Below are 15,007 nucleotides of genomic sequence, written 5' to 3' on the forward strand. Positions count from 1 at the left end.
GGGGACATGAGAGCCAGAGCTCTGCAGCATTTTCAAGCAAGTTACAGGACTCTCTGAAAACACACAATTTGCAAGGGGGCTACACACACACTATAAACAACAATCTTCTCCTGCCAGACAGAAACAGAATATTTGTGAACTGGTTGACGACTGAATTAAAGGATGCAAATTATCTTGTTCTTCTCACATGAACTCTCTTGGTGTACCTGCTGTGACTTCCAGCACACGCAGGAAGAGCAGTTCGGTGAGGCCTTAAAAACCCACATCCTACTGCTAGTGGTGGCAATGGGAACAAGATCGGACCCCAAACGTACAGAATTGCTGTAGCACAGAGCTAAAACAGGTGTGCACTTCCTTCATGACTACAGGCAAAAAGGAACGAGATAGCTGGACGCTAACTAATACAATGTGTCCCTCCTTTGCGCTTGGATGTCCTTTTCTGCAGAAGACCCCTTTGTCACAAACGGATTGTCGCTGCTGTTTGCATTTCATGCCCCCGTACCTACGTCTGAACTTTACGATCGAGATCCCGTATCCGTTGCAAAAGACACCCGGCCGAGGAAGTGTAAAACTTTGGATGCCGTTAAGTAAAGAGAAGAACCTGGCCGACCAGAGGCTTGGGTTTTACTGACACCTTTGCTTACGAAACATGGTATCTTGGTGTAAGCCACTCAGTTCTGTTGGGCGTTGGATCAGGCTATTCATCTCACCTACTCTCTTAACCCGCTGAAATGGACATATCTGTCACTCACGGTGCGCTGCAGGAAATATATTTGTGAGGTGCTTTGAGATCTTCAGATCAAAAAAGTCATCCTATAAGCTTCAAGTCATACTATTTTCTACGTGCGCGTACCCTTCCCGTGCCATTGGTGCGTATACACCGAAAAAATAACGTCGTGATGTCATGCTAATCCGCGCCAGCCGCGTCCCGTAAATCCCTGGTCACAAACACATTTTACTACACACACTAGAAAATGTACTTGGTGCCCCAGAGAAATGCATACATTAGAAAGGAGCCACGAGCGCCTCTGAACGGACTCATCAGTTCCGCTTTCCTTCTTCCATTGTCTTTCTTTTCTCTCCTGTTTCAAGCCTTCCTTGTCTTGCCTGTATTTGGACGGTTTGTTTATTTAGCCTTCTCTAATAGTCAATTTGGCTATTTTTGTGGTGTGGCGAGATATCAGCCCAGCTCAGGCCAGAACTAGCTCTGCTCTGTCAGTGCTATCAGCAGACACCAGCCATCTGAACCTAGCCTGGAATTTTAATTGAAATGGATGTTCAGCAGCAATGTAGCAATGGCAAAGCACAACAAAGATAAGAAGTCCGGTATCAAACTTTAAAGATGAGAGTTTATCTAACTATTACCTCACAGCTCAGCAGTTAACTTAATTTGATCTATAAGGTCTTCTTGTAAAAAGCCTACAAAATCCAAACAAGGCAGCTTCCCTTGCAAATATCAGCCGGGTCCCTTGATCTTCTTAGCCACATTTAAGAACAGGTTGCAATACCTTGTGTCGCTTCACCTGGCCAGGCAAGATTCCCAGCTAGGGAAAGAATGGTCCGTTGTATTCATTTCTGGCAGGTTTGTGAAAACCCAGGAGGGACACGAGGCTGGGCAGGAGAGGTCCGAGATAAGGTTCTAGTAGCTGCCCAAGTCTCTGGACCTACGCTACAGTCCCTTGGTGTTTCCCCTGAGTGGAACGAGCAGCCCTGGTGGCTTACCTTACTCACTGGAGTAGTGCCGTTGACTTCAGTGGCACTGCTGGAGGGAGAAAGGCAAGCGGGTGTGGGCTCTGGGAGCCAGATTTTCAAGTGCTCAGAGAAGGGGTCACATTTTCCACAAGAACTTGGCCCTCACCAAGTTTGGGAGAAACGCTTCCGCAGCCGGCACTGTAACGTCTTTGGCCAGACTTTCAAATCAGCTCAGCACTCCCCGGGCTTTTGAACATCTGGCCAATCCTGCAGCCCTTACTCAGCTGAGCAACGAGTCCTCATGCAATTGAAGTGACTGTGATGACTGGTGTGAAAGGTTATTCATGGAGGAGTTACAGGATCCGGCAATGGGACAGAGAAAAATCTGCCTACAAGTACGTGTTTGAATACAGGCAGCTTGGAGTTTGCACAAAGAGTGTCATCTTCATGGAATTTTGCAAATGCTACCAGTTAATCTTTGCAACACCTTAGAAGGTAGGAAATAAGAAACATAGGCCTAACCTCTCCTGAGCACGTTTGGCAGGAGAGAAGTCCTTTACTGTCATTACTTACTCCCGATTTACACCGCCATAATGCAGGGCAGAATCAGGCCAAATAACTTCCCCCTAGTCATAGTCCTTGTTCCCGCCAGCCTGGCTGGAAGAGAGAGAAGCTCAGGTACCATGGGAAGGTGCAACCTTATAAGAAATCTGAAGAGGCAGATATTCTATTTCTATGAGTTATCCCTCTAGGGAGAAGGGGGTCTTTGCAGTTTGTGTTTTAAGGCAAGAAAAGGGGCTAGTCAGATTCTTGCCACTCTAACAGCCGAACAGAAAATGTCCAGTGCGGGCCAGGAGCCTGTATGTATCTGATATTTTAAAAGTATGAACGCAGAAATGGAGCGTACCGCTCGAGGTAACTGGCCTGCGCGAGAGAGTAACAGCAAATTAACAGGTGCAGGGAATGTGCCCCCTGGGATTTTGTAGAAGAGTGACACCACCTCTGTCCACGACCCAGAGTCATTCACAGAAGAGGGCACGCAAGAATCACGGTGCTACCTTTGCAGAGGGGGAAACTGAGGCACGCCGGCCCTTGACTCTTTGTCTGCCAGTTGTGCCTAGTCTAGAGAACATCCCCGGGCTCCTGAGAGTAAGGAAACCCCAGTCTGCACAGAGCGCAGGACTCAGGGCGCTGCTTCTCCCGCCGGCCAATCCTTCCCTCGGGCCAGAAGCAGCGAGCTTTCTCCAAGAGCTCGGGTGGTCCCCGCACGCCGGGCGCTGCACCTTATCAGCCCTTATCTCCCAAATCCCCTCACTAATGGGATCTTAATGGCGGCTAAAATCGCTCCGGTGTCTCGCACTGCAGCTGAAGCGAACCGCTCCCCACGCCCTCCCCTGCCTGGGAAACACAACGCGGGAGGGAAGAGGGGCTCCGGCTGCTTGGCAGCGCTCAAGGGCTGGCTGCTCCGCACACACACTAACAAGCCCCCCGGGAGGCGGGGAGGGAAGCGCGAGCCCCTCCCCCGCCCCGGCCCAGGAAGGTGAACTCGGAGCGGGGGTGCGGAGCCGCAGGACTCGCAGGAAAGGCCAGGCCGAGCGCCCACCGAAGCCGGGAACCTCAGCAGCGCTGCGCTGCCCCTGCCCCCGCCAGGCTGCGACCTGCTCGCCTGTTACGCGCGGTTCGCCGGGATCACCCGGGCTCGCTCCGCCCGTCCCCCGGGTTTCCGGCCCACGGGGACGGAGGAAGCTGGCGCCGCCCGAGGGTAACCGGCACACGCGCGGCGCGGCGCGGCGCGGCCCGCAGGAGCGCAGGGAGAGAGCGGCACAGCTCACCGCTGACCTTCCCCTTGCGCTCCCAGGGCGCCCGCGCCCGCGCCCGCCCCCGCCAGTCACGGCGCACTCGGGCCAGGCACAGAACCCAGGCCCAAAGCAGCGGAGCTCCCCCCGAGACAACCTCCACCCAGCCCCGGCGCAGCCCCCGCCTGGCCGCGCCTCCGCCCTCCCCACGAGAGGGCAGGCTCGGGCGTGTCTCTCACACAGCCGGCTGCTGCTGCGAGCGGGGCTCTGCGCGGCCGAAGCGATCGCACTGAAGAGGCACCAGCAGCCCCCCCTTACCGTGGGACCCGTAGGCCTGCGGCGGATCGCCCGCCCGGAGCCCCGCGCCTGGGAGCGAAACTTTCCCTCAGGCAAACGCCCCCCGCCCCTTGTCAAGTCCCCGGTGCGCGGATTCGCCTCCTCGCTGCCGCAGAGCCTGGCACGCGTGCGAATGCACTGGCGTCCCACCCGCGCCCCGGGGCGCAGCCGGGAGCCGCCCGCCCGCTGGTGTTACTGATGGAACCGCTCCCTTCCCAGCGCGCTCGGACCCACAGCGCTGGCCCTCCGCAACACCGCCGCGGAGCTGTCGGCCACCGAGCCACGCACCCGCAGGCGCGGGCGGTGGGTTCCTTGGTTGGTTTCTATCGTTTGCGGCGGGGAGAGTCATTTTTGCGCATTTTACAAACACATAAGCAGCGGGGCCACCCGTGCTCGAGAGCGGCGGTTCTCAGCCAGGGCACCGGTATCCTGGGGGTACACAGAGCGCTCCGGGGGGACAGTAACTCAGCCCTCAACCTCCTAGGAATACAACATGGACTTTATGTTCACCGAACTTCTACTCATCCTGTTTGCTCAGCCGGAAGGAGGAGGGCCAGTTTATTGCCTACAGGCAATTTCTTCCAACCGAGCACTTTAGATTAAGTTGTTCAAACAAATGTGTTACAGTGGCAGAAACAGAACCAGGGCATCTGAAAATTGGAGATAGGGGGCCACTCATTTTTAAAAAGGGGGGTACTTTATAAAGAGAGCGCGCGAAACACTGCTGAGAGCGCGAGCCGTGGGACCTGCCCTGGCTGCATCTCCTAAGAAAAAAACAAAAACAAACCAGCAGTCATGCCTTATAATTATAACTATCCTGCTAGTCTGAAAAGCGCTACACGGCTGCTGGTTTGTTTTCCTCGGATTGTTGACCTGAGGGGAAGGCAGTGTAATTTATGGATGGGGCAAGGCTTGCCAGTTTGACTTAGAGTTGAGGATTAAGGTTTGCACCTTTTCCCAGTTAACAGCAAGAGTCTGAAACAAACTTTGTTTCAGACTAGAGGTGAGTTTTTGGGGCTTTTTAGTGATTACACGCACAATACTTTTAGCAGCATTTATGGTCTGGTTATTTTAACAATATTTAAGCAGCACTTAAGAGATACAAACTTAAGATGTTTTACACAGTTAATATTAAATTATAATTAAACATTTGATCAAAGATTTTACTTAACAAGGTTATAACAATAATACCAGTTACCTGACTAGCCGCACTTGTGGGGTAAACTTACGTTATGCAAGCCGGATGCAACACTTATTGACTTTTTTGAGCCCCCTCACTTAACTTCGGTGGGGAAGGTGTTATTGCAGTGGATAAGATTTCGGCTAAGTTAAAAGGGAAAACAAGGGCTTGTTTTAAGCAGAGTGGTAGCAAAGATAAGAGATAGCGAAGGCATTAGCGCTGAAGATTTAAGGTGGGCGACATACCTAGGGTGCGGCTCTGGTCTGAGGCACACATCACTCTAGCGTAGCCAGGGGTTCTCACACCCAATGTACAACACTGGTGCTGAACTGAGCTTTGACTTCACAGGATTTTTGCCCATCGATGGTGCCCCAGTTTCCCGGTGATCTCCAGCTATGCGGTTTTTTAAGACCTATTTTTTGATGAAAGGTCGAAGGGGAAACACTTTGACCGCGACCTTTCTCCGACTCTAACTGACAGTAGCGCACCTTTCTGGTCAGGGTAGATGGGAGAAGCCAAAGCGTTGCAGAGGGGGAGGATGTAGGCACACGGCTGACATTGCTAGTATGGCCTTCACGTCTCTTAAAACAGGCCGAAGGGGGAAAGAGCGTGCAGCGCCCCCGTGCCATGTCTGGCTGGCAGGACGGACACAACAGGCGGCCCTTTGGAGCCCAGCTCAGCGATAGCACAACGGCTTCTCGCTGCACGTGCCTGGGATAAAGCGAAGCTGCACCCAACCGATACTTTAAGCTATAATTAAGCTAGCGCAGGCTCCAGGCTACCTGTCTGCGGCTAGAAGAAAACAAGTGCTGGGCCCACTCCCACTGTCGGCCATCCCCCAAAGGCGGCCTCAGCCCCGCCGAGCTGCGTCAGGATGCCCCCCAGCCCCGCACACGCACTCGTCCCAGGGCACTAGCAGCCCAGAGGTGGGGGGGGAGTAGTCACGTGGCTCCAGGGGAGCCAATGGCCCGCCGGAGGGAAGGCTTCCCATTCACAATTCCGAGGTCAGCCCGGAGCCCGTCACAAGCCGCGCAGCCCCAGAGTCCTGCCACGCGCGCGTCCGGGGAGCCGGGGTGCTGCTTTCGGGCCATCGGCCCGGAGCTGGGCCTCCTAGAGGGGCTTCCACCCTTCTTCCTCCCCGCAGGATGCTGCCCAGCCCCGTCACGTCCACCCCCTTCTCGGTCAAGGACATCTTACAGCTGGAGCAGCAGGGCGCGGAGAGCGGGGCCGCCCCGGGATTCCTCCCCCGGGGCCTGCAAGGGGCCCCCGCCTGTTTGCACAGGCAGCGCGGAGCCGCCTGCGCTGCCGGGGCCCTGCCCTTCGGGGTGGAGGCCGCGCCAGGCGCACAGCGCAGGAGGAGCGAGGGGGAGCTCCCCGCCGGGAGCCCCCGCCGAGACGAGGACCTGGAGCTAAGTAAGTGCACCAGCTGCCAACTGGGGGCCTGATGGGAACTCGGGGGGTCCTAGCCCTGGCTCCGGGGCTGGGCGCAATGGGGAAGGCCATGGAGGCCTGCCGGGAGGTCAGTGAAGCGTCGGGCAGCCCCAGCTGTCCCTAACCCTCCGGCTGCCCAAGCGGCGTGTGGCGGACTGGGGCTGGACCGCTGCGGAATTCACCTGTTCTGCTCATTCCCTGCCAAGGCGCTGGCACGGCGGGCCTGGGCCCCCGCGCCCACAAAGCCTTGAGATTTAGTTCCATGGCAGTTACCTCTCCAAGGTACCCCCCCCCCCCCCGCCCCGGAACCGAGGCATTGATGGCGGGTTAGGACACCGGCTCTGAAGCGACGGCACCGCACAGGTTCCCTAGGATGACCTCTTTCCCTTAGTGCATTGCAAGAAAGCACCATTCAAAACGGTCAAGGAAACGTTGAGCCTAAAAGTCTGGGCTACACGAGCTGGTTTAGACCCGTTGCAAGAAAGAATTTGTTTACCTAACGCTGGAATTTGATAGACTAGCAGGTAAAACACTGGAGGAGCCCGAGGGGTTGCTTTTTGTTCTGTAGGCACCTGAGTTCCTTGAGAGCCACAGCCAATGCGATAGGAACAGGCCCTACTGCAAATGTCTTCGCTCGATCTCCTCTATGCAACTATTCTCAGCAAAACATAACTAGATTCCACTCACTTCCGCTTCACCGCCGTTGTTTTAAAAGGCTATTTTAAACAACGTCCGGCGAATAACAGTGAAACAAACAATGCACGAAACAGAGCCAATGGTATGTACGGAATTAAAATACTGTCGTTTGCAATCGCGGTTAAGTGTGAAGTCTAAAATATAGGAGAATATTTGGATAAACAGAAATACAAAAGAAACGACGTATTTCCAGGCGCAGATACAAAATTACTATCATGAAAGATGTAAAAATAATGCTGCATTTGTGAAAAAGTTCTTTCAAATTAGATCCCATTTGACTGCACGAACAAAGCTGGCATTTAAAAATGTCTAGCCCTTGTATATTATTTTATTTTACCGAAATAATACACGAGGTTCAAGATCGGATTTTTAAGCTTCACTCCAACTGCTGTTTTATGAAGGCCTCTTTTCTTGGTTGGCGTTTTACTTTCAACTTTTCAAAAATAAAACCAGCCACAAAAGTCACAATTCCGTAAAACTAAGTCATCAATAGTTATATTTACCATCGTATCAAATTCCCTGTGCTGTACTATCAAACTTGGGAGGAAAGAAGCCCTACATTTTAATTTGATAAAATTACTCCGTCGAGATATGAAATTAATATAAATTCGCATTGAGTAGCTCCAGCGTCCTACTTTAAATTAGCCCTGTTAAGCATCTACGGAAAATAGATAGTTATAAGCTGGTGATATTTTTAAACTATGCAATAGTTTTATATTTAATATTTTCTCTTATTTCACTGTGCAGCGAGTACAATTTGTATCTATACCGATACACAAATGCTTTACATATTGTGCACCTCTCTGAACACATTATAAAGCGTTTGGATGGGGTACAACTCTAAACAAAGCATTTGAATGGGTGTGTACACAAATGCTACAATCTTTTAACAAGGGGAAGGAAGTCCACCCTTCTCCACCGTATGCCCAACGGCTGGAAAGGCGCTTTGAGGTGCATCCGATTGTAATTACGCCGTTGTCTCGCAGTGTTACAGCCCCGTACGTGGCGGGCATCAGTTCCAAAGTGATATTTAAAAACCTCTCGAGCGGTCCGGTTCGCGCAGAATGGCAGAAACACAACAACCGGGGAGCATTAATCCGACACGCTCGGTCTCCTCCGACCCAACCCGCTCAGCTGCCTCGCTCCCAGCGGCTTGTGCCCAGCCAAGCCCGTCTGTTCGACACGGAGGTTTCGGGCACGGGAAGCGACCGGCCAGCGTGTTGGGAGCGAATGCTGGTTGCGCGCGGCAGAGCCTCGCAGCGCTCGTCCTTTGCCCGACTCCTCCGCCCGGCGCAGGGTCGCGGGTGGGTTCGCTGGGAGGTTTTTCAGAGGGGGCGGGGGAGTGGCAGGCCGAGTGCACAATTCACCCCCAGCCACCGCCTCCCACCCCACTGCGGGCCAACACAGGAGACAAGCGCGGCCAGTCCTTGCGCCCGCGCGCCGCGACATACAGCCCCCGCCTTGCCCGCAACGGCGGAGCCCCGCGGGGGCTGCAAGCGGGCGGCCACTGACCGCTGCATCCCCCGCGCCCAGGGCTCCACTCGCTGGAGCAAGGGTGCCCCTGTGCGCCGGCGAGCCCGCGGTGACAGCACGGGACGGCGCCCAGATCCCCCTGCAGCCGAGCAGGCGCCAGGGTGCGGCAGCAGCGGGAGTCGCGGAGCCCGAGCCTCTGCCCAGGGGGTCCCCGCCCGCGAACCGTCTGCCGCAGGGCTGCGGGCCGGGAGCGGCTCTGCTCATACGCGGCTCTTGCGCGGCAGTCACCGGGCTGCAGCCGAGGGGCGGCGTTCCGCCTGGCTCCCACGCCGGCCGGCCACCGCGCAGAAACGCTCCCGTTAGCGGCAGCAAGTCCCCCCCTGCTGCGGGCGGGGGGCGCTTCGCAAAGCACGAGCCGGCCCGGGGCACCCCGAGCCCGGCCACTGCTCGGGGTGCCCCGGGCCGGCTCAGCGGCGCGTCACGGGCTGCTGCAGGCGTCCCCGTGGCCCGGGCCGGGAGGCGCGCGCAGTTCGGTTGCTGGGCGGATTGAAAAGCCCTGTCCCGGCTCACCCTGTGCTTTGCCTTCCGCAGGGGAGGCGGGGGCCGCGGGCTCTCCGCAGCCCCCGGAGAAGCGCCCCAAGCAAAGGCAGAGGAGGAGGCCGCGGGTTTTGTTCTCCCAGGCCCAAGTGCTGGAGCTGGAGCGGCGATTCAAGCAGCAGAAGTACCTCTCGGGGCCCGAGCGGGAGCACCTGGCCAGCCAGCTGAAGCTCACCTCCACCCAGGTCAAGATCTGGTTCCAGAACAGGCGGTACAAGTGCAAGAGACAGAGACAAGACCAGTCGCTGGAGCTCTCCGCCCACCCGCTCCCCCCCAGGAGGGTGGCGGTGCCCGTCCTAGTCCGGGACGGCAAGCCCTGCCTGGGGGGCTCCCAGGCTTACAGCGTCCCTCTCAGCCCGTACTCCTACACCACCTACTACAGCAACAGCCCCTACGGAGCAAACTACAGCTGTGCCTACTCCGGGGGCCCCTCGGCGCACGCCACTGCCACCCCAGCCAGTCACATCATGAACATGAGCTTCAGCGTGTCAGGCGCTGCACACAGCCAGCAGGGCCACCTGCAAGGCACGCTGCAAGCCGGGATCAGGGCTTGGTAAAGGTGCCCCTGGAAACTGCCCACCCCCAAGCTGCTGCACCCTGAGGGAGCGCTCCAGGGCAGGAGGGAATCAGACGTCCTGCTCAATCCCATGCCACCATCTTCCGTTCCCAGGGCCGGTGGCTGCACCTCCCCAGGTGTCCTTTAGAAGACACTGCCTGAGAAGGTGGGGCTGTGACACTTCCCTGTTCTGTTCCCTGGGAACTAAGCTACTGCTCTCTTTATTTATTTAACATGGGTGTTTCTTGATAAGGCCTCTCTTCTCACCTCCCACCCCAAAATGCGGTTTGCCTCTCCGCAATGGAAGAACAGTAGGGATCATCTGAGCTGAGCCAAACCAACCACCCAGGTGTCCTGCCTAAAGACAACCAGAAAGCATGGACTGTGCATGTTCTTGCACATGTACTTTCATCTGTGCATGTTATTTAATTCCTAACCTCCCCGCTCTATCATCCTCTGTGATACAGTTCAGTTATGCACAGAATCATAGAACTGGAAGGAACCTCCAGAGGACATCAAGTCCAGCACCCTGCATCTCTTCTTTCATTTCCAACACAACTGTTTTCATTCATGCATTTTTTCAATTAAAAATGAAAATCACCACAATTCCCCACCCCCAAATTGCACAGTTAATATTTTTAATCTATCATGGCCCCAGCCCTCCTAAAAGCTATCAAAAAGACAGAGAAAGGTTACAGTATAAAAATAGGTGCCAGAAATAAGGGTGCTGGGGAGGGGAGCTGCTGCACCATCTGTCCTGAAGTGGATTCCATTCTATTCAGGGTATACCATTTGGTGCAATGGCTTTCAGCACCCCCCTTTACAAATTGTTCCACCTCCTCCTGTATTGTAAGGGCCTGAGCATAGGCCTGTGAGGCAGGAATTCCTGAGCTCCAGTCTCTGATGCTAACTCCCTTCTTGTCAACCCTGCACAACTCCTTTACCTTCTTCGCTTCCCTTCCCCAAACCTAAAATAGATGAAATACTTGCCCTCTGTTTCCTAGGAAAGCTGTGAGGATTAATTCATTAGTTCTGACTCAGATCTTCCGCTAATAAACAACAGCTTAATTATATTGATTTCAATGGCGTGATGGAAGTTTACACAGCTAAGGATCTGGCCCTATCTATCTAGGCCCCACTGCTTACACAAGTATTAAATCTGGAAACACTGGTGCCCAGGAGAAGGAAAAAAAGCTTTCCAATCATCATTTCCCTGCTGGCATTTGCAGGGGCATTAGATATCTTGTGAATAGTTACATCGATCCTTTTGGTTATTACTGTAGAATTTTTTTAATGACTATATAAGGACATGATTTTACTGGAATTTATTATATTATTAAAGAATTGCTGTGCAAAAGGACACCTTTCTCTACACCAGTTTGGCAAGAGGTGGAACTGGCATCCGGTGAAAGGCCCTGCTCTCCTAAAGGAAAAACTATTTCAGGCAGGAAGCCATCCCACTTTTTTTCCCCCTAGGGTGCGGTGTGAGTTCACAGGGGGCATGATTTCACCACTTTTTTCTATCACAAGCACATTGTATCAGGCACCATTAATGTCAATGGGAGTTCCCTAGTACATTGAGATTGTATTGGACACAGACTGTATTGGCCATACACAATTTAAGGCCAATTCTGCTCACCTCACTCATCCACCCAACAGGAGATGCCTTCTTCTATCTTTCAAATGCAGAACCAAAGGGATCATTTTTCTAACTGGAATATTAATTTTCTGAAGTTTGTGTAGAAAGACATGATCCTAATAGACAAGATTATTCTGCAATGTATTATCCCAGACATTACACTGAGATGTTACAGTGATGAGACCACCTAACTACTGTATCTAAATAGAGAGAGGAGCTACAAGACAAATCATCTATCTCAAAAATGTCAGGTGACGTGACACCACGCATCCCCTTGGCCAGACCCTCTGGCACAGCCTATTTGCTGTCACTAAGAGATTAGGTCCCAAACACAGCATTGCGTGTTGTCGCCTGATATAGCCTAGGGCACAAGACAGCACTTAGAACGGTGTGGGATATACTTTTCACTCTATGTCACCAATATGCCACGAAAGAAACCCAGACCTGCCAACTCAAATCACAATAACTTAGAGGAGTGTCTTATTCTTGCCAGGTTCCCTTTTACATTATGGTGAGAAAGAACTCTACCCAATAAGCTAAACTCTGATTTCACTGACAGCGGGGGTCATTCTACAGACTCAGGTAAAACTGGTGCACATGATAGGAGAATGGAATTGGGCCTATTTTATTTGCCCTAGAAATCAGAGATTTCAAAATAATTCCAAATTGTTTGTGTGTCTATAGCTGAGGGTACATCTACATCTTTGAACATTATGTTAATTACAGTTGGAAAAAAGACTTGGAAATGGTCAAAGGTGAAATGTTTAGACATGATGAAAACAAAATGTTTCTGTTGGTCACTCTTTTTTCATTTGTCAGTATGCAAAAACAACTTCAGGTTTTGACTGTGTCCCCCAAATTAGAAAGAAAGGATTCTTCAAAGTCTCAACTATTTTTCCCCTAGCTCTAGTACAGATGTGATTTTCGAATCTGGCCATCCATGGATATGTTTGCAGAGAACCTTTGTAACCAGTGGTCTTAAAAGAAGTCAACTGGAGCTGCCAATACACAGCATCCTATAAGAAATGGGGCTGCGAATGGGCACCATCTAGCCCCAGAATTTTCACTCAGGTTATGAAGAAAGCCCCAAATTATCCTCACAAGGCCTGCTCCCACACAGCCCTACAAGGGTAAACATAAGAGGTCCCCTCAACACCGCATGAGACCTCTCTCCCCGCTCAGTGCTAGCCACTGCCTTCCTTTCAGCCCCTTTCCTGACAATTTACCCTCACAGCCCTTGCTGGAGAGAGACTTCCAGGAGACAATTAGGCTTTTATCTCTACTCCTGCTCAACCCCATCAGTCTTTAGTGTTCATTCACTTCCCAAATGGGACATAACTGACATCTAAACCAAAACAAAATAATCCCTCAAGAGATAGCAGAGGTCATTTTCCTGCCTGTCCCAGGGCTTGAAGTGCCATGGAGGCCAGGTAGATAAATCAATAAAGCTGCAGACATGCTGGCTCCTCCCCAGTCAGTCAATCCAAGAGCATTCTGAGAACTTTTCGAGATCAGATTTGTCTCGGGTCTCCTCTCTAGCCCCAACACAGACAGGAGAAGTGACAGGCTCCTGGCTTTTAGGAACACTAGGAAAAAAGTGTGCTCAAGGCAACCGCGAGAGCCATTGCCAGCTCTTACAGTTTTAATCACTTCTTGCAACACTGGGCGTTTTTCTTAATGTTTCAGCTCCTGGCATCTGGTAACATGGCACAGAAGCTCAGCTGGCATTTAAAAGAATTAATTTCTAGCCCTCCTGGCTGCAGGGAAAAAAAGTCTGAAAAACATGAATCCCAAAAACCTTACCACCAAAAGACAAGTAAAACAGAATCCAGAAAGTCTTCTTTTTAAACAAAATCTTATGATTTTGAAAGGCCTGACTCATGATCATTGACTGCTCAGGGCTGGGGATCCTGAGTTTGGCCTATTTTATACAGATTTCTTTTCCTGATACACAATGATAATATGCAAGAGTATTTTAAATCACATCCACACAGGAGTTACTATGCCAGATCAGACCAAGGATTCATGTAGTCCAGTGTTCTGTGTCTGATAGGAAGCAGTGCATGGAACATAATAGATAAAGTGTAAAACTCCTGTAATTCTATGGAAGAAGTTTCTTCTTAATCTCAAGTACTTTGTATATCCAGAAGCAGGAGAGTTGATAGCCCTTCTACAAAAACAACAAGAAATTCTGTGGCACCTTAAAGGCTAACAAATTTATTGTGACATAAGCTTTCTTGGACTGCAGCTCATTTTGTCAGATGCATGAAGTGAAAGATTCAGACGGCTTTGCACACACTGGTCTTAATTAAGATTCTGATTCATGAACCTTTCACTTCATGAGTCCAAACAAGTGAGCTGCAGCCCACAAAAGCTTATGCCCTAATACGTTTATTAGTCATCAAGGGACTACAGGACTCCTTGTTGTTTTTGCTGAAAACAAACTAACATGGCTGCCTCTCTGAAACCCTTTTACAGTTTATCCTAGCTCCTGTCACTCAAACCATTCTTAATACCCTATATATTCAAAAGACTTTGTGAGTCTGTCTGTCCACCTGTCTGTTCAAGAACTACTCCTAAATGGTAAGCGCTAGCACCACCAAATTTGCTATGTAGCTTCCTCTTCTCACCACTTAAAGCAAGGTGAAGGTTTTCGCTGTGCCAGGACAATGGGATATGCCTAGAATGGGATTTAGTTTTTCAGAAAACAGAAAGGGAGGGCTCTGCTAGCAGAGGCAGTTTTACTGGATAACTACCACAGAGGGGCAGTAATGGGCCAGAGATGTGAACCAAAACAGCTTTAGCCTCATTGGTGTGCTAAGGAAAAGGGGTTCAGAAAAGGACAATTTTTTACTATATATTTCAGAGTATGTGTCTGTCTGTCTATCCCTCAGCTAGGATACATGCACCCCTCCTCCCCAGCTGCAGTACCCATGGGCAAATGCTTCTCATCTGACCCTAAGCTGATATGGTGACAGATGGCTGGGGTTGTCATCTCTCCCCCATGCACCCTGCATACTAAACCCCTCAACCAAACCACACCCCAAGACAATGATTTAAACGAAGACAAATATTTGAGTTAAGGACCCAAATACTCAGTAAATCCTCAAGTTATTCACATAAACACACTAAATAGAGTCAATATAAAGAATCTCTTGTTCTGATTTTCAAAGAGAAGAAAGATGGTCCAAGCTATCAGACTAGGGAGTCCTAGGAGTGTTCTGCCAAAGAACTCTGGGGTGACTTTGGACAAGTCTCTTAGCCGACACGTACCATCTTCCACCACCTGGAAACTGGAGAGAACACTTCGCTGTCCCACAGAGGTGTCAGGAGGATAAATACAATAAAGATTTAGAGACACTCTGATACCTCAGGCCCATATAAGGACTTACGGGCTTGTCTATACAAGCAGTTACTTAATGATAAACTGAGGCATAATCTACCCTGCACTAGCCTGTCTCTCCATGGATCCTGCTGCTACACACAGAGTAGTTCAAGGCACAATAGGAACTGCCCAGTTTCAAAGCACGCCACAGATGTATTAGTGTACAGCACATGGCGCACACGGGCACTTAGTGTGTGGCACACTCCAGCTTCCGGGAGCTCCCCAT

The 15,007-nt window shown here is 51.6% G+C and overlaps 1 protein-coding gene across 1 annotated transcript; it reads left to right on the forward strand.

Moving 5' to 3' along the window:
- Window positions 1-5,815: 5,815 nt before the first annotated feature.
- NKX2-6 (NK2 homeobox 6) lies at window positions 5,816-10,416 on the forward strand. Its single transcript, XM_074981748.1, has 2 exons — window positions 5,816-6,417; window positions 9,196-10,416. Exons 1-2 carry the CDS (start codon window positions 6,150-6,152, stop codon window positions 9,756-9,758), a joined length of 831 nt encoding a protein of 276 aa, XP_074837849.1. The 5' UTR covers window positions 5,816-6,149; the 3' UTR covers window positions 9,759-10,416.
- The last annotated feature ends 4,591 nt before the right edge of the window (window positions 10,417-15,007 follow it).

The sequence above is a fragment of the Carettochelys insculpta genome, chromosome 31 (assembly GCF_033958435.1).
Source record: "Carettochelys insculpta isolate YL-2023 chromosome 31, ASM3395843v1, whole genome shotgun sequence".
Classification (NCBI taxonomy): domain Eukaryota; kingdom Metazoa; phylum Chordata; order Testudines; family Carettochelyidae; genus Carettochelys; species Carettochelys insculpta.

Excerpts from the sequence above, each read along its gene's own strand:
- NKX2-6 (XM_074981748.1), top strand. The coding sequence starts at position 6,150 with ATGCTGCCCAGCCCCGTCACGTCCACCCCCTTCTCGGTCAAGGACATC. Across the intron at positions 6,418-9,195 it reads AGACGAGGACCTGGAGCTAA|GGGAGGCGGGGGCCGCGGGC; the intron begins GTAAGTGCACCA and ends TGCCTTCCGCAG.